Here is a 27739-nt window from a genome sequence, read left to right as displayed (position 1 = left end):
TTCTACCTTTCTATAAACCTGTTGCTATTTTTGAATATACATATTATATATGGTATAATATGCATATGTTTTATATATATAACATATATGTGTATATTAAAGCCTCACACTTACCTTTCTTAGTTGGCTGACAAAGATCATGGAAAAGACCTCTTACAAGAAAACTAACAAAAACAAGGTTAGAAGGCTCATGGTAATGCAAGTGTGACACAAGTCCAGCAAATCCCATAGGATTGCATTCTTGGTCTAGATAGCCCTAAAGACGAAAAATAAGATATTAGCTTGACTAAACTCACCACACAATTAATTCATAACATTAATTGTCAGTTTAAAAGGTATTTAATGCCACTATGAGAGACTAAAAACTATTACTTAGCCCAACTTTGATAATTACATCAAGTATATGAAATATTCATCATTGTGATATAATCTTCTGAAGACTACAATTAGTTCAACATGGGAAAAACATCTAGACAGTAGCAAATCTATTTCACAAAAAAACAAAACACAGTTATACCTCTTTCACCAAGAACTGCACAGAAAACAGGAAGTAAAGTTTTAACATCTCCATGATTCTGGGTTGCTTGAAGGACAGCAATGAGTGCTTTAGCACTGACATCACCTAAAAAGAAGAGCACTTTTATCCACACAACGTTAAGCATATGCAATATATTTGTATATTATCCACCTCGATTACACCACACAGATATCAGCAATATGAAAAACTCAGATTTCATGATGCTTTACTGTGTTCTTATATAGCACATCTTTTTTTTTATAACCCGGAGCACATAAAACAGAATTGTCAAAAATGAAGCATATTTCCAAGCAATCTGATAACAAAAGCCATTCCCGTTTAAGAGCTTATAGCACATTAGAAGAAAAAAAAAGTAGAAAGCCAATGGATTAAGTGGGAAGAAGCGAGGAGAAGGAGTCTAGTCTCCATCTCCCTTACTATATGAATATGTTATTTAAGAGCACCAAAAATGGTCTTTCCTACAACCTCTTCTCCCTTGTGTGCATATTTAATCAGAGAAGGAATAGTCAGAAACAGCACAGTAGTAACAGGTGAGGAACTCAGAGTGGTTTGCTATGTCCTTAAAGGTGTTATTGAAGTCTTACTGAGATGGTTCTTTCAACACTATGACAAAATATCCAGGTAAAACAACTTAAAGAAGGAAAGATTTATTTTGCCTTGCAATTTCAGAGGTTTCAGTCTTTGGCCTGTGGTGAGGCAGAACATCACAGCACTGGGACATTGTGGTAAAGCATGCTGCTCGCCTCGTGGTGGCCAGGCAAAGGGAGACAGAAAGGAGCTTGCACTGGCAGGTTTCCTTCTGCTGCTTTTGTTCATTTGGGTCCCCAGCATATTGTATGGTAATATGCACATTCAGAGTGGGTCTCCCTCCCTCCCCCAGCCCTGCCTCACTGGCTCTCTTACATGCCAATCATCTCTAGAAATACTTTCATAGCCCCTCCCAGAAGTGTGCCTTACTAATCCTCTAGGAGTTCCTCAAGCCAATCGAGGCGACATCACAGGTAGTAAGAATCCCGAAACATGGCATATTATAGTTTATAGTGTCAGAAAGATGAGTGGAAATAAAAGATGTTTTTTAGCCTAGGAAAGTTATATAAAATGAAGATCTACTAATACTAATATTTGTACCAAAAAATGATTCATCTAGTCTCAGATATAAAAAGATATTTGAATAAGACTTAGGTGGACAGAGCTCACCAGAAGATATTTCATACATCCTATTGCTTGTCTAACTACCATAGTTACATAGATGTATCTTCATTCAGAAGTGAGAAATTAAAAAACCTACAACAAATTAGTTTTTCATAAGAAAATTGATAATTTTCTTAAAATCATTGTCATGTAACATGTTTATTGAATACCTATACTTGAAAGTAAGGGAAACAAATAAACATGGCATTAGGGTGCTTATATTCTAACAGGAAACATACAAACAATAAATAAAAATGTGATAATTTAGACAGATAGGTATAAAGATAAATGCCTACAACATAGGTAGATAGATATATTTGATGCATTAAAATCAGCATTGAAAGACTGATGAAAGTGAAGGCTTATTGATACAGACTTCTACAAAGAACAAGAGACTCAACTTCAGCCAAGCCAGTGATGGAGGCTGAACCCCAGGCAGTGCCCAGCACAGCACCTTTGCTCTGCCATCCTCTGGGTCATCTGCCTTGGCAGCCAGCAGCATGAGTCGCAGGATCAGTGATACGCTGAAAGGGAACTGTCCCCTCAGCTCAGGAACTTTGGATTTGATGAGTTTTTCAATTTTGACCACTGGGATATCAAAGAAATACACATTTCCCAGCAAGTCTTGACCTCGTCTTCCAGCACGACCAGACATCTGGAAATGGAATAGAATCACAAAGTGAAATTTCTCTCAGTACTTTTCCTATCCTAATATAACTAAGCCTTTTCCATTGTTTTTGAGTAAACTATGCTTATGTCTAACCTTTAATTAACTAAAAGGAATATTAGTTATGTAGAGCTTTGGAAATTTACCATGACTGAGACAGAGTTGTTAAATAAGACATTTATCATTCTTATCTACTTATTTCATGCTATTAATTATACCAGAAATTTGTGTGATGATATATAGAACAACAACAAAAGAATAGACCCTGATTTGAAGTTCACTTAAAGCTGAACTCTGCTATTTCTCCCTCAGCTTTTTCTCCCTCCCCATTTCCTATTCCTCTGATCCCTTTCTGTTCTACCCTCTCTCAGACACAACTGTGTTGAGCTACGCATCACAAAGTAAAGGCTATACACAAATTAAGAAAATGCATGAGTGAGATAAAATTCAGAACTGCTACTTGTAAAAAGCAAGAACAAACTCTTTACACAAATTAAATTAATTCTCATTTATTAAGTGTTTAGAAGTGGTGAGTTCTTTTTATTTTTTTATCCAGAATTCACAACAATATATGAAGTATACATAGTTACCATCCCCATTGTTCTGTGTGGAAATTGGGGCATGAGAACCATAAGACAATGGCACATAGTCAAACAGCCAGAGTGGGAGATCTGAGACTCAAATCCTGGCATTTCAATTTATGAGTCCATCAACCCAAATATACTAACACTCTGGATCAAAAGCCCTAAAGTAAGATTCCCAAAGACAAGAAGAGTTCCTGTATAATATAGCAGCAGGAAGAAATGAAAAAGACTGGGAGCATTGAATTGGCAGAGAATTATCACAATGTTCTATTTGGGAAAAATGAGGCCTTTGAGGAGAACAAGAATTGTTTTGAAAGGAAAGAAGGGAGGCACTTTAATTAAAAACTCAAATGTTGGGTGTAACATATCTAAATTTGATTCTGACAGCAGAAATACTAAACAAATGTTCCTGACCAGGGAAACTATATGAAGATACAGTGCCTGCAGGATATAATAAAATAAGGACAACAGAGAATCCAGGAAATCAGTATACTAACACACAGCCAGGACTATGCTAAAAGATGGTGGGTACAGAGATTACAAGGTAAAAATCAAATACCATTACAGAAGACTAATGAAGTGAACTTGGCAATAGATTGTGTGTCAGTATCAAAGGAACACATGAAAGATAACTCCAGAGTGGAAAGTATTCTGCCCAATAAGTGAACAAGTGATTGTTTATCAAGAACATTTGATATGTATCTTTTTTTTATATATAAATCACTTCGTTCAACTAATGTGACATAGAACAGTAATCATTACCCATATTTTAGAGATAGGAAAGGAAGAACAGACAGTTTGGATATATCATCCAAGGTCATATACCTGATTAACAGTGATCACATGTGATTTTTACAATACTACAATTAAAATATGATAGCCAGGCAAGGATGAATACCTGTGTGCTAGATGATGAATTGTAGCATGTGTATAAATTAATAGTTCACATATATTTACTATTTTATTGCTATACCTTATCAATACATTAAGCAAGTTTGTGAATATTGCAATACCTGTCTGTAATTTAAAGCATCCAGATAGACTGAGTTTTGAGCAAAAATCACAGATTTACAAGGCATGTTGATTCCTAAAGCAAGTGTTCCAGTAGCAGTCACCACCTAAAAGAGAATAACATAATTACTTTGTGCAATAGCATTTTCAGAGAATGCAAGTATTTCCTCCCATAAAGTTATTTAAAAAGTCTTTAAGCTTTGATTAAATCATGGTACAGAAGCGAAACATACTAAACATATTGCTATTCTTTCTAGTCCCCAAACATGACAAGCACATTCTCAAGCCAGGGCCATTACTATGCTGGTTGTTTTGCACAGAATATATTCCTTCAGTTGTCTGCTCACATGTCACAAAGGAATTTCTGGACCGCCACATCTAAAATACTCATCCTGTACCATCACTATCTACCTCTCTCCCCCACATTATTTATCTTCCTAATATTAACAACTACCTCAATAATAGTGCCTGTTTGCTTATTTTTCTTATGCCAGACCCAAGCACCAGTCACCTTTGTGTCCCCAGCACCAAGAGCACCTGGCATATGGTAAATGTTTCAGCAAAATTTTCAAAAAAATTATTAGAAAGGGAAGTTTTTATGATAAGGACATCACACTTTCACAAACCAATTTCTGGGCCATTAGTCTACTAAATTGCTTTGAGGTTACATAGAAATAACATATCTCAGTCATAAGAGCAAAATAATTTTTTTTTAACCTCTGACTTTCTATGACAATTGGAATAGGGTAAAATCCGAAGCCTACTTCGACAATCTAACATCTCATTATTTTGTAAGGCTTGGCATTTCTACTTGTCCTCTCTTTCTCTTTTTATTTTCATATATGCTATGGTTAACGTTAATATTTAAGGATATGCAGTCATATTCTCTAATTATTCCGTAACTGAGGTCTATTCATTTGTCAAAATGCAGCATATCATTTATTAAATGTTTTCCTAAGTTCTTTAGTAAGAACAAAAATGGAGAAAATAAGAACATTAAATTTAGAAAATCACTAGAATAAATACTTGTTTAAAATGTGTTCTCTAAGGAGGGCAGAACAAGCCCTGCCTGGGCGGGGTTAGTACCAGTGGGAGGGAGGAGGAGGCGGGGAAATGGTGAAGGAAGGTGAATGAATATAGCACAAATACTGAGTACACATGTATGTAAAAGGAAAAATGATACTGTTGAAAGGACTCCAGGAATGGGTGGAGAAGGGGATGAAGGAGAATAGTGGAGGGGATAAATTCAAGTAGGATATATTTGATACATTGTAAGAACTTTTGTAAATGTCACAATGTAGCTCACTCAGCATAACAATAAATTTTAAACTATGTTCTCTATAACAAAGACACACACCACTTTCATCATGGTAGCTTTTTAAAGTGATCTAGTTATTCATTCATTAAACTATTCATAGTTGAGCATCTACTAATAAACAGATACTATTTTAGGAACAAGCTATGTTTATCAAAACAGATATGCCTCTTTCCCACAATTCATAATAATGCAGAAAATTTTATCTATGGTTATAAACCTTTAAAGTAAATTGATAAATTGTTATTAACTAAGAGAAAGGCTAAACAAAGTTGTTAATGATATATTTTTGGTTTTCTAGATAACAAAATTGTCCTTTAATTATGATGTAAATTTTCTGTAGTACGCAGCTTATTATGATGAAATATGCTGCCTAACATGGTCTATCACTCCCTCCCTCTCTCCTTCCCTCTCTCTCTCTCTTTTTCTCTCTGTCTGTCTTCTACAGTACATACCATGCAAAATTTAAAATAAATAATTTTAGAAGTCAGGGTTTAGTTTTAAATATTACTTAAGACTCAAATTCACTAGGAAATTATCTAAACCCTCTTTGTGAATTTCTCCAGACTATCCTCACATACCCTCATGGGACATGCTAAGCAGAACAGCAAGGGTTTAGTTGGAAAGTTAATCTTGCTCTTGTTCACCATCAGTGACAGGAGAGAGATCATTTAGGACTGGCATATTCAAAACTTGCTAGCATTAATCACAGGCCCTAAGAAGCACATATTCTTGCTCTATTTCAGCTATTACATTAGAAAAAAAAACTGATCAAATCTCTACTATAGATGTCCTCCAAACCCATGAAACAACATCTGTATACAAAATCATATAAATAGCAGATAAAATTGGAAACAAAAAATCAAGAGGTGGTACCAAGGTCAACAGAAGTACATTTCATAATAGAAACATTATGTTTAGAAACATACCTGTTGAGGAAATAGTTTTATTCACATGAAAAGGGATATACTGACCGATACAAGCCCCCTCAAACTCCATAATTAGCTAAAGGACATACAGTCACAATAATATAGGACAATATACAAGAAACAAGGTGATTATATTTTTACTTTTCATGAACATTCAGTTTCATAAAGTCATAACTTCAATATTAAGAGTGAAAAATTTTACCTACCCTAATAAATCCTTTTCTGAAAAGAATTTCAACCAACTGTTTTTCTTTGGCACTCATGGAGCTATGATGATATCCAATGCCCCTTTTTGCCAAAGCTTTCAGTAGGTCACCTTTTCTTTCAAATTTTACTCGATCAAACACCTTCTGCAATGACTAAAAGAAGAGAAGTTTCAATAATTTCAATAATTTTTATCTAATTTTAACTTAAATCAGTCAAAAACGTGTTAAAATAACATGCCTACCATACAATAATTTGGCTTAATGAGGCAACTGTTAAAAGGGGGAAGGACCTGAGGGTGTAGTGGAAAAATTATGTACTCATGCATGAAAATGGAAAAATGAGATCTGTTGAAACTATTCCAGGAATGGCAGTGGAGGGGAGTAGAATGATGGAAGAAGTGAATTCAAATATGATATAGTGACACTTTTTTAAGTGTCACAATGTACCCCCAGTACAATAATAACATAATAATAAAAAATAAGCTAAAAAAAGAAAATACATACATAAATAAAACTTTTAAAAAAAGAAATAGACTCTACATGACTAAAAAGTACATTTTATGATAACAACAGTAACTATAAGAAAAATCTTCCCAATTCTTTCAATGCATGTCTCAGTCTTGCTCCACTTCCTGTGGTGAAGAAATCTAACCAAGAGTAAGTAAAACACCCAGGGAAGATGTGAGTGTGTGGATCTGCCTGTCTGAAGGATATAAAGTGACTATGGGGCCTTAGGAATTCTCTCTAGAGAGACAGAGACTTCTCCAAGTGTAGCCATAGATAAAAGAGACCAGAGGTTCAACCAGAAAGGCCATGATTACTTTCAAGCAATGACATTGCTTTCATTTGTTACTAATTTGTGTTTTCAAATTTCGACCATAAGCACATATAATTTGCAAAACAAAAAAAAGGTTGCAAGGACAAAATGGCAAACCACTTTTAGATATTGCAATGCCTCCTTGCTAAAATGTTTCTGTTGTAAAATAGAAAGCCTTTGATTTTGATAAATGTTTTGAATATTATTTAAAGAATAGTATTTGAATATTCTCATTTGAAGTCTAGAATTCAGGCTGTGAAACACAATATAATGGGATGAAATAATGAAACAATACATGCTGTCTCTACAAGTCCTAAACCTCTCCTTTTTAGTTATGTACTGCAGAACCCTGGTGGGTTGTGTGTAGTCAGAAGATCCTATACAGAAACTTCTATTCTGATAGGGATTGCATGGAGTTCTTATGTTGAACACTATCTAGAACAAAGAAGCATTGACTGGTGAATGACATAATCTCTGGAGAGCCATTTCCTGCTAAGTGCTGACCTCAGGATCCATCACTTTTTGATCAGCATACGTGCAGTCCTGAGGGATTTCCATGTTCTTCTCTAGACTTTTCAGTAAATAATCATGTTCAGCTTCCTGTATTATGCTTTGATCCAGTTTTCTGGGTTTTTTCTGGCTTTTCTCATCGCTTTACAAAAATAAAATTTTTAAAAATGAATATTCATATTCAACCACCACAAAAAGCACAAAACATTCCATACCATGCTTATCCATCAGACTTTCATGGCTAAACACATCTATACTGTTATGATTGAGTCTCCTTCCATTAACACAACTGCTCTTCAGCATTGCAAACTCATGGTAAGTTGAAATAATTTCATTATGAATGTGTTTTCTGTGTGATGTTCCTTTTCTTTCTTGATGTAGCCCACATGCAAACACTAGTTTTCCCAGATGATCTTGCTTGATCTTGTCCATTTGGTGTTTGCTCTTCCTCACTTTCCATGAAATTGTCTTGACAATAAGGAAGGTGTTTTCCTTGCTCCACATTGCCAATTCCAGGACATTCTCCTTCCTCCATGAAAAGGATGATACAGCTGCTCTGACTTTAGTTGCTAAAGGCACTCAGCTGCACATTCCCTAGAGAATTGCTCTCAGCCAATGAGAGCCATCTGGGAGGTTTCAGCCTCTCCCACGGGTGGAAAAGTGCCCCACAGTCAATACCTGACTAATATGAAGTATAAAAATCAGCTGTTTTGACTCAGGCGGGACAATTCTGTGGCATTCCAGGACTTCCAGGAGAGCCAGGCTCAGGTTATATTCTATAAAACCACATCCTTACTTATCTTCTTCTCCATCCTTTCCTCCTTTCCTCACTTTCTTCCTTACAATTCCCTCAAAAACACTTCCACAAATACCCCTATCTCAGCAAGATGTGCTACTAGGAAATCTGTGCTAACACACCCCTCCACAAACCTGGTTTAGACTCTCAAAATAACAACAGTATCCCACAATATAGCAGTCTTTTATATGCACTCAGATCACTTACCCTTTCTTCATTTTTAAGTCTGTTTCTTAACTGCACATTAGACAATTTTAAACATGAGAAGATGAATTCACTTGTATTCCATCATCCAGTAGTCTCATCTCCAACTAGCTTTATCCTTAACTCAGGGAAGAACGCCATGACTATAGAAAGGCCCAGTCCTATGTTTGCAAAGCATGAACCCAGGCACTTACAGAGATATCACTGCTTATTTTTCATCAAGATAACAAACCATCAAATAAAGTACATTCTATCCTCCTGGCTTCATAATAAACTGGAACTTAAAAGGATGAGAGTGAGCTCTGAGTGTGCATGTCTCCTTAATTCCACTGGCTTCTCCTTTTATGGAAATGGAGGAGGGTCAGAGTGGTAACTCCCAATGCACAAAGCCCAAGACAGATACTCCCTTACCCTCAGTATAATGATAGTGTTGAATAAGACATGGATATACTCTTTATTGTTATAGCTCAAATTGTTAGTCAATAATCCAACTTGAAATGTGGTCCTTAGAGCCCCAAAGAAAAATTTTGTAAAGGGCATTAGTTACTAAGAAAGACTATACCTTCTTCATTGTTCCCTTCTGGGATTATCACCTCCCATACTGCAGAGGAAATAGGAAAACAGGCAGAGGGAATATAAGCAGAAGAACCAGCAGCAAATTCCAGCTTGCTCTAGAAAATTTGAAATATTTGAATCAGAGATGCTCTAAATGCTCATCTCAACTTGAAGGGAAGTATTTACCCTTTAATCAAAAATATTTCTGAATGTAAGCCTACACACAAGAAAGATATTTGAACATCCATGTGTATAGCAGCACTATTTGGAATAGCCAAAATAAGGAGCCGGCCTAGGGCCCAACAACTAATGTCTAAAGAATATGTAATAAAAGCACAATATATACAGAACCAGAGTACCAAGGAGAAACCCCCTTGGACTTTCGATACACACTTAATTTTTAAAAATGAAGGTCAGGAGGGAAAAATAAATCTTTTCCAGGGGTGGGTGTCAGTGGGAGGGGGTGAACACAAGAAAAGGGGGAATGAGAGTGTATATGGTGGATGTGTTTTGTATCCATATATGAAAATAGAAGAATGAAACCTGTTGAAATTGTTCTAAGAAGGGGATAGGAGGAAGAGGGAGAATGATGGAGGTGGTAACTCTAAGATATACTATAAGACCATATGTAAATTTCACAATGTATCCCCCTGTACAACTATTATATGTTACTAAAATCATAAAAAAGTAAATGTGGTACTTATATACAGTGGACTATTATTCAACCAAAGAAGAATGAAATTATGTTATTTGCAAGAAAATCAATGGAATTGATTAACAATATAAGCAAAGGTCAGAAAGACAAATATCACATGTTCTCACACATATATAGAATTTAGACCTAAAAAAAATAATAGCATGACATGACTATAAAAGGAACTATTTTCAGCACTAGCAGGCAGGAGGAAGGAGAAAGGATAGGGTGACAGAGGGTGAATATTATAGAAATACATTGTGTGTGTGTGTGTGTGTGTGTGTGTGTGTGTGTGTATGAAAATAGGACAATGAAACCCACCAAAAACTGTTTAAAAGGAGGGTGGAGGGAGGGTAGTTAAGAAAGAGTAATGTAGATGGGATGAATTTGATCATACCACATGCTATAAACACCACAATGAGCCCCCCCCCCTTGTAAAATTAATTTATGGCAATATTCTTAATTAAAAATTATTTCTGCAGCAATTTTTATCTGCTCTACTATGTGCTAAGCACTAGAGATGCCAAATGGAAAACACATGGTTCCTCTTGTAAAGAAGCTTAAAGTTTAGGAAACAGAAATACAGCTTAAGTGCCACTTATCCAAAATGCTTGGGACATGATTTTTTTTCAGATTTTGGAATATTTGCCTATACATAATGAGATATTTGAGGACAGGACCCAAGTCTAAACACCTAATTTATTTATGATTCATTTATACCTTATACACATCACCTGGAGATAATTTTATAGAATATTTTTAATTATTTTGTGAATGAAGCAAAGTTTCATGGTATGGAATTTTCCACTTGTAGTGCCATGTGAGCACTCAAAAAGCTTCAGATTGTAAAGTAGTTTGGATTTTGGATTTTCAGATAAAGGGTGCTCAACCTACAAACAAACAACAGAAATACATTATAGTAATTGATCTACTAGCTAATGTGGGAGAACACAGAAGAAAGGGTACTAAGTCTAAGATGGGGATCAGGACAAGCTTCAGAGAAGAATTAGAAAATTTATGAATACACATTTTGTGAGCAACCAGGAAGGAAGACACTGAGGGCAGACAGGACAGACCATGGAAAGAAAGAGATGGAAGAACAAGGTTATGGAAGAAGCACCACAAATGTTAAGCAATTCTAAGAGGGGAGTGCAGGAAGAAAGACTGAAAAAGTGAAGACAAAGACCAAAACTTGTTGGAATATCAATAATTCAGAGTTAGACTTAATTGGCTATACAAGGAAGAAGGAAAAATGTTAAATATGGGATAATTTATTCTGAATATTTGCAAGAACATTTGTTGACTAGACTGAAGAGTGGTAAACCTCAGTCTCTGAGGTCCAAAAAGAAGACCTCTCCAATCATCCAGTGAAGACATGGTAAGTATCTAACCCAGGTAGCAACTACAGATGGAGAGGACCACAGGGAAGAACAAATATTTGAGCCTTAGAATTGACAGAATTAGACATTGAGAAAAAAGAAGAGGAGTCACAATAGCAATGTTTTACCAATATAAAATTGATGTTTCAATCCATTCCCAAGTTCATTTTATGACTCATACTGTGATATTTTGTGACCCAGGACAATGTGTATGGATGATGTTTAAGCATCCTGTAGGGTGACTGAGAGTAGGAGTTCACATGGGTCACTGAAGTAGGCCTGTTTCTTGTACTCCCTCCCTTGCTGGAGTGAGGCTTTCTCTCTCGCTCTTGGTTATTACTGGACCTAACTGGGCTTAACTGGGGGTGACTGGAGATTTTAGAAAAGACAGAATAGACAGACAGACAGATAGTTGGGGTCAGATGTATTGTAAGCTCGGCTCTTGATGCACACCACAACCCTTCTTGCTTCTCTTCTCCATCTTGATTCTTTAAGGCTGTACTCCTTGCAGTTCTTTAAAACCTCGCTTCTAAAGCCTTCCTTAAAACCTTGCTTAAAACCTCTTTCCTTAGGCTCCCACTGTCCCATGTTTGCTCTTAGCTTATCTTTAGCTTAATTGCTCAAGTCTTTTGCCCCCAGGCTTGCACTGTCCCATCTCTCTTTAGCTCTCTCAAAGCCCTGGTGCTCTTGCAAGCCAGCATCCATGCCTAAAAACTGCCTATGCATAACCCTTAAAGACTTGGTCCCTAGACTTGCACTGTGCACTGTCCCCTGTTCTCTTTGGCTTTTCTTTAGTTTAGCTTTCCTAAGGCCTATGTATGAAGTTCTTTCTCAGCTTTGCTTCCTGAAGCCTATGTTAAAGTTCTCAGTGCAAACTTTCTGTCAACCCCTCTGTAGCACTTTCCCTTTAGCATTTTCCCTTCAACAATTCTTTTCCCTTCAGCAATTTTTCCCTTCAATAATTCTTTTCCCCTCCAAAAGCTTCCCATACCAAAAAGCCCAAAGTAAAAGCTTCTTTCCAATATTCAAAGGCAAAAAGCCCCCAAAGCAAAAAGCCAAAGCCAAGCAAAAAGTCCAGAAGCCCAAAGTACAGCCCCCAAAAGGCAAAAGCAATAGCTCCCAGGCCTCCTTCAGCTAAACAGCGGCAGACAGGGTGGAGCAGAGGAGAGCATGGCATTTTAACAGGAGAACCTGTGTTCCTGCTTCTCTGAACACAAACTTAGGAGATGCAGCTGTTCTGCTTTTTTCTGTTTCATGGCCAAGGACTGTGCCTATCTCGGCCAACAGGTAAAAGCATTTAACTGCATCTTGCCTTGGCTGTGTCCAGTTCTCATAGGCTTTAATCTGTTCCCCACAGGTCACAGATGTGGTTATTTTGCTGGATGATCATGTCGACTACATCATCTATTTAGATTGAAAGTGTGGACCTACCTCTTACCACTCTTAAATGAGACTGATCAGTCAACTAAAGGATATATGGTTTTGGTCACTTGGCTTTACCACATTCTCCTCTTCAAATTTGCAAGTAAGTCCAAGCAATGACTCAAACCTCTTTATTGAGTACATTCAATGCATGTTTCCTGTGGGAACATGTGAAATATTTTAGCCTTTTGGTGATCAATTTGTTTAGTGAAATACTTACATTATCTTTTGTTTCTCCAGGGATTTTTTAACTTTTCTAAGTTTATTAGCCATGATGTGGGCTTCTTTATCTGCTTTAGGAGGCCTTTTCTTCATCTCTTTTTCCTCCAGGAATTTTTTCACACTATCAGCACATTTTTCTACAGTTTCTAACTTGAATCTGGAAAAAAAATGAAATGAATGCTTGCCTTGAAAAGAATATCACAGCTAAAATTCAGTATTTCCATCTACTACTACTATCCTGACATATCTGTATGAAATGTGGGTGTTCTGTACCCCCACACTTCTTTACTACCTTATATTAAAACAGTAAATTTCCCTCATCCCATACTTTTTGTCTAAGGCACTGCAATAAGAATGCCTGGAAATTATTCCTATAAAAGTAGTCAGCAATTCCACAGGCAAGGAGAACAATGAATTTTCCTCATTTATATACAGAATATTCCTTAACTTTCCTGAAAGAGGAGGTGAAAAGTTTTTAGTCAACAAAAATTTGTTCTTTTAGCAAAATGGAAAGAATAATAATTTCTCACTCCCAACCTTTTGTAACATAACTGCTTCTTTCCAGGGACCACATAAACCCCAGATGTTATGACTTTTACAATCCAGAAACGTCTCCAAGGTCTAGCCTTTATACTTTCTGAAATGTAAATGCCCAAGCATGGAGTGGTCCAGACTTCTTGGCACCTTGGGGCTTAACCTATGGACCTAATCCAGATTGTAACCATTTAGACTTCTCAGATCTGAGCAGTCAATTAAACAAAAGGCTACAGATCAAATTGTCCTGATTTGTGAAGAGTAAAATGCTTCTAAAAGTAAAAGCAAACATTCCTCATGTTTACATATTGCATGAATTGCCCAGTGTCAGGAATCTAAGGTTTTTTTTTTTTTTTACAGGAGCACTAAAAAATTTTTCATGTAAGTTTTATCTTGCCATTATAACTTGGCAAAATGCTGTGGACAGAAGTAGCCAATAGGTATTATCACTATACTAGCCAGAGTGGATTGCAGCACATAATAGGTTAGGTCTATATAATAAAGTTTTAAAATTTAAACTATGAAGCAACAGGCTTTTCTTAAAAAGTCTAAACAAAGCTATGACTAAAAGGAAACATGGCTAACTAGTGAAAAGTAGATAAATTGGCACACTGGTGAAAATAAGGATTAAGAAAGTGACAGCATATGACACATAGCAAGAAATTTGATATAGCACACAATATAATAACAACAGTAAACATTTCTATTATGCAAACTACTTTCAGATGCAATTCTAATTGGCTTAAATATATTAACTCATTTGGTACTCACAACAATCCTTTGAGGAAAACACTATGATCCATATTATTATTTGTGTTTTATTATCCCTATTTTGCAGATTAAAAAATAGAGATATATGAGATTAAGTGACCTGCCTGAGGGTACACAGCTTGTATGTGGCAGAGTCTGTCCTGCAATCACATGTTCCTAACTGTAGACTTATATTGCTCCCTTTTTCCATTAAAGTTACTGGAGTGTAAACACATATTATTTTATTAAATAGTGTCACTTTCATCATAATATGTCATTGGAAGTAACCGATCGTAGAACAATCGGTCAATAATTGATCATAAATCAATAATTTTCATAGTTCACTTGGAAATAATTTTGCCTCCTAAATCTCATAACCTATATTAAAATAAATATGAGCCAGAGATTATACCTTAGCTAGTAATACTTTGTGGAACTGTATTAAGTGCTTTCATGATCTATTTTTATTTAACTTCATCCCAACCCTATGTATTGTTTTATTATTGCAAATGAGAAAACTAAGATTCAAAGGCATTAAGTAGCTGTCCAGCTAATGGAGGCAGAAGTGGGATTCAAGCTTGGACCTGTATTAAGTGCACACTGGTATTGCTCCAAATACTAAATTTATCCCACATATTTTTTTTTTACTGGACACTAGGTTATAGAAGGTTGATGGGTACTAGACTATCTGAAAAACTCTTACAGGTACAACTTGAAACCAGAAAAATCCCAAATCTTTTGATGAACTTTACCAAACTGCATAAGAGCTTGAATTAAGTCTTTCATGCTTTTGTTAAATATTCTCCTTTTCAAATACTTTAAGAATGCAAAATTCAACTATATTTCTCTATCATATTCCCTATTTTCTGTTAAAAGTACTTGAAAAACAGCAGGTACTAGTAAATCACTCTAACCTTTCTTCTTTTTTCTGAAAAGCAGGAGATTAAATGCAAATGAGAAAAATGTTCTTCTTATGCCACAAGGAGAATAATATTCTTTTATCAAGGATAAGAAGATAAGGCTAAGGGAAATCTATATGAACCTTGTTAAACTAACCCTATCATCCTCGTCACTTTTCCACCCAATTAACTATCCCTGCCCATAGCCCCTTTGCTATGTCACATATTCTTAACTTATTGTTCTCTGTCCAGTTCTGTATTAACTGTTCAACCCTTAACTGTGTCTTTGGGTCTTCATTTCCTTATGAAGGCTTCCATACCCATAAAATTTATTTTACATTAATTTGTGTACTTTTTTCCTTTCATCTCTCTCACCTCAGTTTAATTCTCAAACCCAGCAGAAAAGTCCTATGGGCAACAAAGAAAAGTTTTTCCTCCCCTATTTATTTTTTGTGGATTTCCATTTTGTAGTTAAGCCTTCAGAAATAGCCCAGAGGTACAGAATGGGTGTTGTTTCTAACTAACATCTATAACCATTCTTCAAAGTGAACTAGGTATACTACATAAGTTCTTCATGGTACAGAAATTTGTTTTCCTTGTTCCAACGCCAAAGATAAAGTGATCTTACATTCATTTATCATCATTGTTTTGAATATACATCACCAATGATAATTCATTGCTATAGATCTGTTTGCATGTGAACAGGTTTCATTAAACCTTACCACCAAAGCAAGATGTGTGGCTTTATTTACCTGAAGAGTCCATGACTTAATATAGTTTAAAATTATCGACAGCAAATAAAGTATTCTCATCTGATCATAAACTATGTTATCAGTGTTAATTCAGGATATAAATTGTTATCCAATAAATTCTACTCTGGTGTCATTTTATCAAAACTAGATCAACTAAACTCCTACATTCAATTCTAAGCTACTTTATACTATAACATAAAATCTAGCAAGCTATCAGTGTCTGTGGGTCATCATTCTCATCTCTATAAATTAAAAATACCAAAATATCCTGGCCATAAATACTCTAGCATCTTGTGAGAAAATTTAATTTTATGTAGGATACTTGAGTGTATATACACACAATTTGTTTTGCAAGGAACCTAGGTAGGTACTGAAAATGAATAAAACCTAAAAAATTATAATAGGTTTACAGTAAAAACAAAAAAAATGCAGTAACATAATAAACAAAATAATTTCTAATGTCATACTAAAATATTTTATAAAACGAGTTAACTAGAAAGTTGTGCTTTTGAAACAAGAATATGCACTTGAATAACAGAAACAGTAATAAATACTATATTGCTACAAGAAAATTCCTATAATTCTGCTCACCTTAAAAGGAGTTTAATGAAAATCACACTAGAAAATGGAATGCAATGACTTACATGAAAAACAATGCGGGCAACTTCTCAATTTTCCTTAGCTTTTCAACAAGAAGTGGGAACTTGTCCATCATGTTTCCTGAATAAGAACCCAAATGAGGACGAAGATATCTCAGCACCATTTTGGCCTGCAGCAGTGAATTAGATATATATATAATAAGTTCTGTATAGCAAAGACAGAATTACCACTTCTGGCTAAAGTAGTTCCGTAGTGATCTTGATATAGGGGCTAGACAAGGAGTTAAAAAACCTGATGGCCAAAAAACACGGCTTGTATGTTGATAAGAATCACAGCCTATACTGTTGACATACAGCAGGGTCTTGCTGATCTGGAGCCTCTGGAGCCATAGAAAATAGGAGCCCCAGTCTGACCATGTGGGAGGAGTTGATGGCACATAATCCAGTTTCTGAAAGTTAATAACCCATAACTCAGTTTTCCAGCACTAATCACCCCCGTGTCTACAGACCCCAGTTAAAGCTTGAGGTCTTGGGATCTCCAACACAGTGCTCCCTCTTTCCTTTCTTTCTTATTGTGTCTCAGAATCACTAGACCTCATGTTCAACTGAAAATTCTAAAATAAACATTGAAAAATGGTATTAATTAAATGATACAATTCAAGAAAACAATAGACTCTAGAGAAAGTTTTGGCAAAAACATGAAAATTACCTTCTCTTCATTGCCATTTTTAATCCAATTTGTTAATTCCACCTTTAAGCTCTCTTCATACTTTCTAGCATCCAACTTTTTAATGACTACTTTATCCTTAAAATGAATGAAGTTCTCTGGACACAGTTCCTGGAAAACAAATACCATAAAGTCAAATTGTGCAAGAAAATCCAAAGATATTCCTTAATTTTATTTTTCACTGACAGGATTTCAAGAGGTCAAGATGGTTGAACTTCTTTTTAACTCCCCATAGCTTCTAATATATACAACTTTTAGTATGCGTGGACTCTTCAAAGGAAAGAATACAGAGCATCCAAGTTGAAGAATAAAATAAACAGCAATCAGGACACAGAGAAAGGAGGCAAGTGTGATGAAAGAATTCAGAGGACTAGAAATACAAGGTGTAAGGAAGACTAAAATATTAAAATACTTGAAAGAAGAAATATTTTCAGGAATTTAAATAAAATACCATTTAAAAACTCAATAAAATAAGAATGTACAAGAAGAGACAATTTTATTTTGGAAAAGATCCACTAGTAGTTTTAAAATATCAAATGAAAGTGCTTAAAAGGGTGAGAGTTTGTCTTTCTGTACACAAAATTATCATGTTCCGTGATAGCATTCATTCCATGAATATTATTTACCTGGGCCTGGGGCCATGTTTTCCAGACTTGAAACATAGTGTCATAAAGCTGGATGCTTTCTCGAGGTGAAAGACTAAGATCAGAAGGGAATCCATATCTTTCAATCTATGTTTAAAATAAAATTGAACTTTTTAATATTCTTATTCTTTTATTCTTTATCTCACAGTCACTATCAATAATCCAAAGACATTGAAAAGTGACAAACTAAAATTATTCAATGTTGGTAGTACTAAATGCTAAGAAAAAGAGCAAAAATTCAACAAAAAAGCTTAATTTTCTAAGACATCTTAATTAGGCTAATTTTCTATGGACTAAACTTATAATTCAAATCAGAGTACTAGGAAGCCAAAAGATTTTTGGACTATGTTTAAACAAAAAGGCACAATCTCTACCCTGCAGTTGAAACTGAAATTGGCTTAATTATGAGCATAATTCTCTACTTTTATGCGTACCAAGCCAGGCAAAAAATGGCAAATCTTTGCGTAAGTTCCAAAGCAGAAAATGGGTCAACTTCAAGACAAAGGCTCTCAGAGCATCTTCAAGACCCTCCAAAAGTCATCTTCAACAGGTACAATTTACTGAGGTAGGTCTCATTTAAGTCTTCTGGATATTCCTGCCATTTTTTTCCATAAACATTTTAAGTGGACACACACATGAAAAAAAAATTATTATAGTATTTCCTACTGATTTATACCACTACTGCTACAAATTAATTGCATGTGAAAACTTGATCCTGATATACTAGGATTTGAACTCAGGAGCCCAAGTATGAGTGTTCTACCACTTGATACACAGCCATTTTCTCTTTAGGGTCTCATGTTTTGTGCCCAGGTCAACCTTGCACCACATCTTTCTATATATGCCTCCCTTATAGCTAGGATTACAGCTATATGCCACTATACCCAGTTCCTGAGATATTAATAAGTATTTGCTATAGATTGAAGTTTGTGTCCCCTACAATTTAATATGTTGAAAGCTAATGTGATGTTCTTTGGAAGTCTGGTTTTGGGGAGACAATTAGGTATATGGGTGGGACACTGAATGGGATTAATTTTGTTATAAAAGAAATTCCATTCTGCTCTCTTGACCTTTCTTTCTTGTAAGAACAGAGCAAGAAGACAGCCATCTATGAATCAGAAAGTGGGTGTTTACACCCACTGTAAGAGAAAATTTGTAAGACAGCAAGCTTTCTAACTCCTTGATCTTGGACTTTCTAGCCTCCAGAAGTTTGTTTATAAAGCCACTTTGGCTATGTCATTTTTTAATAATACCCCACTGAATAAACTAGTATTCTTCCAAAAAAGGGATGGGAGAAATTTCATGTGTCTTATAAGTAGGATTCTTTGAGACTTATTATTGAAAATCCTAAATTTCAAAGAAGCAATTACACTATGCAGATTTCTCCAAACTAATTCAACAATAGGTTATAATAATAATTAGCAAATAGCTGTTAGCAGATTATGAAACTCAGTTTTGGAAATTCAGACTAAATGAGCCACTCCAAACTCAACACAGCCAAAAAGACAAAGAAAAATAGACTGGAGATGCTATTTGGTAGAATGGACAGTGTAGAAGAGTTAAATTAAAAGATCCAGTCTAATTAGTACATGGAAGCAATGCTAGGAATCTCTCTGTATAGCTATCCTTATCTCCACTAACAAAAATGCTTTGTCTTCCTTATTATTGCTTATGTTTTCTCTTCAACAAAATTAGAGACAAGAGCAGAACAGGTTCTGCCTGGAAGCAAGGGGGTGGAGGAAGAGGGAGGGGACAGGGGATGGGGGGGAGAAATGGCCCAAACAATGTATGCACATGTGAATGAATGAACAACAACAACAAAAAGATCCAGTCTAATTCTACCTCTAAATGCTTCCTCCTTACATAGAATAAAAATACTCATACTTCCACCTCACAGACTGTGGTGTGATCAAACAAAAGTAGTATACGATCATGTGTTCTTTAAGATTTTAAACTACAGTATGCAAAAACTTGCATGGAATTATCATTAAGCATCTCTCAATTTGAGCATAGAAAACTGACTAAATGGTAAAGACCACACTGTGCCAAAATTCTAAATGAACTATTATTTTGTTCTCTTGTTAATTACTTAAGAGTAGTTACTTATACTGCCTAACTAAATAAAATAAAATTAAAAATCTAAAATAGGTCCAAGAATGATTATAAATTTTAATACATAAGTCTTCTGTTTTGGTCACTAGACTACTTATGGTTTCTTAAGTCTCTTAGCCTTTTACAGAGGCCTCAGTTCGATCACTTCTACAATGGGAGAGAAGTCTCTCTGTGCCATGGATTTGTTGTGAGGAATTAAAGTATGTAATAGATACAACAAGCTGAGCAAAATGTCTCGCACATGATGGGTGCATCAGTTGTCATATCTTTTAAACCAATTAAACAATTCCAAGGCTAAATGATAGCAATTCGATTTAGTTGTTCTCAACTACACCACAAATGATGAACTGAAAAGACTTTAGCCAGCCTTACAGAGAATAAAGAGAAATCAAAGTGAATTTGTGTCACCTTTTATTTATAAACACAATAAAATTCTACCATGATGCTATTTTTGCAAACCACATTTCCCTCACTGCTACACATACCAATGAGCATTGATTCACGGAGCAATAGGAGACCGCAGATCTTTCACGGACTTCCTGGAGCTGACGGCTCTCCAGAGTTGACAGCTCTTCCCATGTGGCATGATAATTGGTGGCAAGGCCAAACAGCTCTGCTCATAGCCAAAAACAAGCCATATATGGGTTGAGGGCAAGCCTTCTCTGGTGAGCCCTCACCACTGCTGGAATGGGATCAGCTCACTTGTTCTGTCCCATCGCTTCCCTGCTGAAATCATTTTTCTGACCTAGCTATAGAGGAAAGCGTCAAGGTGGATCACTCCTCTCTTAATGTTCCTACAATGTCAATGTACTATGTTTTTCCTTGCCTCTCAGTTCTTTCATATTAATCTGAAGTACACTAGATAAGGTTAGGAATCATTTACTCATTTGGAAATTCTACTTACTTTTTTATAATTGCTACTTGAGGAGATGCCCTATATAAACATAGGCTATATACGCAGCTATCAAAATATGTCTAAAAATGCTCAAACTTGTGTATTTATTTATCCTACATCTCTGCTACCAAAGTCCAGAAGTCTTAAGGCCCATAAAACAGCATAACCTTTGCAAAAGTCATATGGGGTCAAAGCACACTGTAGCACTTCTAATGCTTTCCAGTTATTCCATTAATAGCTGCTGAGAAGAGAGGAAAGGCACTTGACCAAAATGATAACTTCAGCAAGTACTCCAAACTGTGGACACTCGCTGTTGCTTAAAGATAACCTGCCTTGGAAAATGGCATTTTAAATGAAGTAAAGCAGACTCAGAAAGACAAATAGTGTATGTTTTCTGTCATATTTGGAATCTAGATCTAAAAACAAAAGACATGAAATAAAAGGGAGACAACTAAGGGGGAAGAAATAGCAGGAGGTGGGGGGGAGAGAAAACGATCAGGTCGGATATAATTGTATACTTATATCAAAAGGTCATAATGAAAACCATTTAAAAATTTATTAAAAAGTTTTAAAGTATGTGAATAAATGAACAACAACAACAAAAAAGTTTCAAAGTGGGGGTGGAAAGGTAGATTAGAAAGAGTAATAGAGTGGGTGAATATAATGAAAATATTCTATATGAATGTGTAGAAATATCACAATGAAACCCCTCACTTTGTACAATTAACATATGCTGATAAAAGTAATTTTTTAAAAAGAAAAAAAAAGATAACCTACCTTGAACCATCTTACACAAAATAAATAATTTTTGAACTGCATTTTTTTTAAAAATACCAGGTAATGCTAAAGAGTCAGATACTCTTTTGAGTATACTGAGTCAGAAAGGAAGGAGGGGGAGAAGGGAGAAAAAGAAAACATTCTTTTATTATTTAAGTCTGAGTTTTTGTCTATATTCTAAGTTTGGAGTGTAAATTAAATCATAAGAACTTTGTCTACATTTTAGTTTTATTTAGAGTTTTGATGAGGCTATTTACAAAAAGAGTGAGAGAGAAGCTTCCCTCATAAAATTCCATTAGAAAATCACCATCATTCTGATTTTTTAGTTATTTTAGAAGCCATTGCAGCACTAGCCCAAAGGCTATATACTCATTCACACGCATGTTCAACAGATCCCTCACAGTGGTGGAGACCATCTGTGACTGCACCCTTTACCCACCATTTGCTTAGTGGTGCAACATTGAGTAACTTAAGTTCTCTATGCCTCACCTTCTTAATTTGTAAAATGGTAAGAGTAATAAGACATCTATTACACAATCTTTGTGATGGTTGAAGGAGGTGAAATAGGCAAAATTTTTAGATTTGCAAAGCAAATATTGATTTTGGTTTACTACTTTTATTCAACATATATTTAGTAAGCACCTTTAACTCACAAAGCAGTTTATTACAAACTATAAAGACATGAAGTTTGTCTTCAAGGAATTAGTCAAGGAGAGAATAAGATGGCAGATAGCTGATGGACCCTGGGACTTTGACCTGCACAATTTCAGACAAATACTCCAGATTTTTGTGGTAGCAAGGAACAGGTAATTCTGCTTTTTCTACCAAGTAAGATACTGCCAATACATAGGTGGTGCATAATATTCATTGACCAACCGTTAAATTAGCTTTCTATGGCACATAACATCTGAGCACTGGGTCAGGCAGCCACAGACCCAATGGTGTGTCTGTTCACCAGCTGAGAAGCTGCCTTTTTTTTCTCTTTTCTCTTCCTTTCTCTCTTATTTCCTTTCTGCCTTGGTCAGTAAAGCAAAAACGTGGTGCAGAGAACTGCAGAAAGAGATCTGCAAGCATCTGGGACAACCAGGACTCACCAAAATACAAATGAACACAGAGCCTCTTACTGCTGCCTGCATGTGTTGCCCTGGAGCTGACTTATTTCCACTGGAGTGAGTCAGCAACCCTGCCAGGTGTGCCCAACACACCATCTGTTTTAGAGGGAACCACATAGTCTTGCACAGCTGGGAGACCAATTGCACCCCCCTGAACAAAACTGATGGCCAAATACAGGAAGGGAACAGTTCCCTTCTGCCTAGAGGGGGAGGGACAGAACTGAGAGCTTAATTAGCCTGTGTGGGGGTGGGGTGAAAAGCACTGTAGTGAAAGCTACACATTGCACTGCCTTGGAGAAACTAGGAGCAAGCTGAAACTGACAGTCTTCCAAGAGAAAAGCTCAATTCTGGCTCACAGTCTTGCCCTGTGAGTGGAAGGTGCTGGTGACTGCTCATATACCAGCTCCTCATGGGACCACTTCTGAGAACCTAACCAACAGAGGACCCATTCCAGTAAGGAAAGTCTGGGCTTCAACATCAGGAGCAATCCCCTCAAAGCTGTCCAGTTAGGGAGGGGCACATTGCCACACAGTACCTCATGCCAACCTTAAGAAGGGACAATGCCAAGTTCAAAGCCCATGTAAAAAGCATCATGACCTGAATTTGAAATCAGAGGAAAGGGTACAGAACATTCATTGAACTGGTATATGGTTTTTTATTTTAATTTTAATTTTTTTCATTTTTTTCTTCCATTTTACTGTTAGCTACCTCCTTCCATTCTGTCCAAACACCAATTTGCCAAGTCCTCTATTGCTCCACTTTCCTTTCTGTCCCCCATTTTTTTCTCTTTTTTCTTTTTCTCTCCCTTTCTTCTCCTTCCTGTCCTCTCTTCCCCCTCCCTTTCTCCCCACTTCCCTGACTGCCTCAACACTCACCACCCAGTGAATAGTCTATTACACAAACTTTACACATTATCCATCCTTCCTATCCCTCAGGAATCCCTAGCAATAGCATCCTCCCCCACAGTGACTGAACTACATCTTAACACACATTAAGGACTTATTATCCCATAGCTGCCACACCTCACTCCTCTTTCCCCCTCACTCTATCCCCTTTTCAGGCCCTCCTCTAGCTCCATCTTTTTGATTACCTAAGTATCTACCTCTATCCAAACAACCATTTCTCCCCAATTCCCACTGCTTATAGATAATATCACCAATGGGTTCTCTATATATTATGTAAATAATTGGTCTGGCATTGAATCAGTGAATTTGTTGCTAATTTATACCACCAGTTCAGGGAACAGAAATAGTACATCAACCTGGCTAACAACTAAGCCAGTCACAGCACAGTAATTAAGTCAAGGAAAGATAGCAGGTGACTAAAACCCCTAAGCAGCCAATTAATAACATAGGGGTACAGCACATTGTAGATGCATGGGGAGAAGAAGAAGGCAGGGGAATATAACTCCTCAAAAGATTAACAGTTCAATAAAGGAGTCAGTGGAAAATGAATACCCAGTTGCTGACCCAAGTCATGCAAGTATGACTTGGGTGATAAGTATGTCTAATGATAAACATGTCTAACGAGCTTAATGAGGTCCATAAAGAGATGTTCAAAGAAGAGCTCAAAAAGGATCTCATAGAAGTACTTACGGAGGAGCTTCAAGAGAAGATTAAAGAGAACATTAAAAAACAAAAACTCAAAGACAACACAAATAAAAAACTTGAGAAGACATGGAAACAACTAAATTAACTCAGAGAGTACTTCTACAACTCCAAAATGAAACTAAGGAGACTATTAAAAAGAAAGAGATATATGAAATAAAGGAGATGATACAAGATAGGAAAAAGGAGTATGACAAAAATATGAAAAACTTGGAAAAAAATCAAACAGAAATCCTGTAAACAAAAAGTTACTTAAATCAAATAAAAAATACATTTGAAAGCCACTCCAACAAAGTGGAAGAACCAGTAGAAGACAGAATTTCAGGGCTCAAAGACAAGCTGGATATTAAAGAAAAATTAGAAGAATCCTTAGACAAAAGTCTCAAGAACTGCAAAAGGAATACCCAAGAATTCAGTGATCCCATTAAAAGACCAAATTTTTGAATCATGGGCATTGACAGAAACAAACACTGTGTTAGGATGAAAGGGTAGAAGAGGGTTTACCAAGGTAATGGTACCCCAAAACAAGCAGGAGTAGCAGTATTATATCAGATGAAGTGGACTTCAAACCTAAATTAGTCAGAAGATACAGAGGGCACTTCATACTAACAAAACAAGTAGTACATCAAGAGGAAATAACAATTAACAACTTACATGTGCCCAATGTCAGTTCTCACAACTTCATTAACATACACTAATGGACTTAAAATCATAGACAGACCCCAACACTGTGATAGTGGGAGACTTTAATGCCCCTCTATCACCAATAGATAAATCATCAAGAAAAAAACATCAACAAAGAAATACTAGAATTGAAAGACACTATAGATCTAATGGACCTGACAGATGTCTAGAGAATATTCCATCCTGCAACAGCACAATGTACATATTTCTCAGCAGCACATGGAACTTTCTCCAAAACAGACCATATCCTACAGCAAAAAACAAGTCTCAACAAATATCAGAAAACTGAAATAACCCCCTGCATACTGTCTAACCACAACACAATAGGAGGAAGTCAAAAAGTTTCTGGAATTAAGTAAACATGAAAACACAACCTATCAGAACCAGTGGGACACAGCAAATGGTCTTAAAAGGAACGTTTATAGCCATGAGTGCATATATTAAAAACACAGAAAAATCTCAAATACCTAATACAGCATCTCAAACTCCTAGAAAACAAGCTAAACCCAAAGCAAGCAGGAAATAATAATAAAAGGGCCAAAATCAACAAAATAGAGACCAAAAAAACCATGCAAAGAGTCAACAAAACTAAAAGCTCGTTCTTTGAAAAAATAAACAAGATTGACAAACCCTTGGCAAATATGACTAAAATGAGGAGGGAAAAGACACAAATTAATAAAAATCAGAAAAAAAGGGGCAGGAGGAGAAAACAACAAACACCATGAAAATCCAGGGAATCATCAGGGACTACTTTGAAAACCTATATTCAAATAAATTGGAAAATCTAGAAGAAATGGACAAACTTCTAGATACATAATACCACCCAAAATTGAACCAAGAGGATGTTAATCACTTAAACAAATCTATAACATGCAATGAAATTTAAAAAGCTGTAAAGAATCTCCCACAAAAGAAAAGTCAAGGACCTGATGAATTCTCTGCTGAATTCTACCAGACCTTTAAAGAAGAACTAATACCAACCCTCCTTAAACTTCACCATGAAAATAATATGAAAGGGAAGGAACACTACCAAACTCATTCTATGAATCCAGTATCACACTCATCCCAAAACTAGACATGGACACACACACATACACACAAAGGAGAGAACTACAAGCCAGTATCTTTAATAAACATAGATGCAAAAATCCTCAATAAAATAATAGCAAATCAAATTCAACAGCATATCAGAAAGATCATACACCATGACCAAGACAGCTTCATCCCAGGATGCAGAGATGGTTCAACATACACAAATCATTAAATTTAATACAGCATATTAACAGAAGCAAAGACAAAAAGCACCCAGTCATCTCAATAGATGCAGAAAAATTCAACATCTTTTCACGATAAAAACTCTGATGAAAGTAGGAATGGAAAGAATGTACCTCAACATAATAAAGAATATATATGACAAACCTATAGCCAACATCATACTTAATGGGAAAAAACTGAATCCATTTTCCCTAAAGTCAGTAATGAACCAAGGATGCCCACTCTCCCCACTCCTATTCAACATCATCTTGGAATTTCTAGCCAGAGCAATAATGCAGGAAGAAGAAATAAAAGGAATACAAATAGATAAAGAAGAAGTCAAACTATCCCTATTTGCAGACAACAGACATGATCTTATACATGAAAGTCAAAAAAACTTCTGGACACCATAAACAGCTTCAGCAAAGTAATGGGATACAAGATCAATCTGCAAAAAACAGTAGCCTTTCTATACACTAACAATGAACGGATTGAGAAAGAATGTAGGAAAACAATTCCATTTATAATAGTCTAAAAACATCAAATACCTAGGAATAAACTCAGCAAAGGATGTGAATGGTCTTTATAAGGAAAACTACAAACCATTGAAGAAAGAAATCAAAGAAGACTAGAGAAGATGGAAAGATCTCCCAAGTTCATGAATTGGTAGTATCAATGTAGTAAAAAATGGCTACACTACCAAAAGTAATCTACATGTTCAGTGCAATTCCCATTAAAATCAAAATGACATTCATCACAGAGATTGAAAAATCAACCCTAAAGTTCATTTGAAAGCACAAAAGACCATGAATCGCCAAGGCAATACTAAGCAAAAAGAGCAGCACTGGAGGTATCACAGTACCCAACTTCAAACTATACTACAGAGCCATAGCAATAAAAACAGCATGGTACTGGCAGAAAAAACAGATATGAAGACCAGTGGAACAGAACAGAGGACCCAAACATGAATCCATGCAGCTACACCCACCTAATTCTTGACAAAAGCACCAAAATCATCCAATGGAAAAAGACAGCATCTTCAACAAATGTTGCTGGGTAAATTGGATATCTAGTTTCAGATGAAACTAGATCTATGTTTGTCACCCTGTACAAGTATAAACTCAAAGTGGATTAAAGACCTTAACATAAGACCTGAAACCTTGAAGCTAGTACGGGAAAGAGCAGGGAATACACTGGAAGCAATAGACATAGCAATGCCTTCCTCAGTAGAACTCAATTGGCTCACAACTAAGAGAAAGGATTGACAAATACAGAATATATACAATTTTTCAGGTTTTAGAATGAAGGCAAGCTATTGACTAATAGTCACTTTTACAGGTAATAGAATTTTTA

The 27739-nt window shown here is 35.9% G+C and overlaps 1 protein-coding gene across 2 annotated transcripts in view; it reads right to left on the bottom strand.

Annotated features, from left to right (window-relative positions):
• Ddx60 (DExD/H-box helicase 60) overlaps positions 1–27739 on the bottom strand; it is a 105921-nt gene that overhangs the window by 23371 nt on the left and 54811 nt on the right. For both annotated transcript variants that reach the window (XM_074055023.1, XM_074055024.1), the window contains 10 exons: positions 17928–18032; positions 17284–17412; positions 16620–16744; positions 13039–13197; positions 7763–7910; positions 6442–6594; positions 3994–4098; positions 2184–2384; positions 518–622; positions 115–256 (listed from right to left, as the gene is read on the bottom strand). In XM_074055023.1, coding sequence (XP_073911124.1) covers positions 115–256; positions 518–622; positions 2184–2384; positions 3994–4098; positions 6442–6594; positions 7763–7910; positions 13039–13197; positions 16620–16744; positions 17284–17412; positions 17928–18032 — 1372 coding nt within the window. The remainder of the gene's footprint in view (positions 1–114; positions 257–517; positions 623–2183; positions 2385–3993; positions 4099–6441; positions 6595–7762; positions 7911–13038; positions 13198–16619; positions 16745–17283; positions 17413–17927; positions 18033–27739) is intronic.

This window comes from Castor canadensis, chromosome 14, assembly GCF_047511655.1.
Source record: "Castor canadensis chromosome 14, mCasCan1.hap1v2, whole genome shotgun sequence".
NCBI lineage: Eukaryota > Metazoa > Chordata > Mammalia > Rodentia > Castoridae > Castor > Castor canadensis.
Note: the sequence above shows the minus strand (reverse complement) of the source record. Positions and strands in the feature narration are given on the sequence as shown.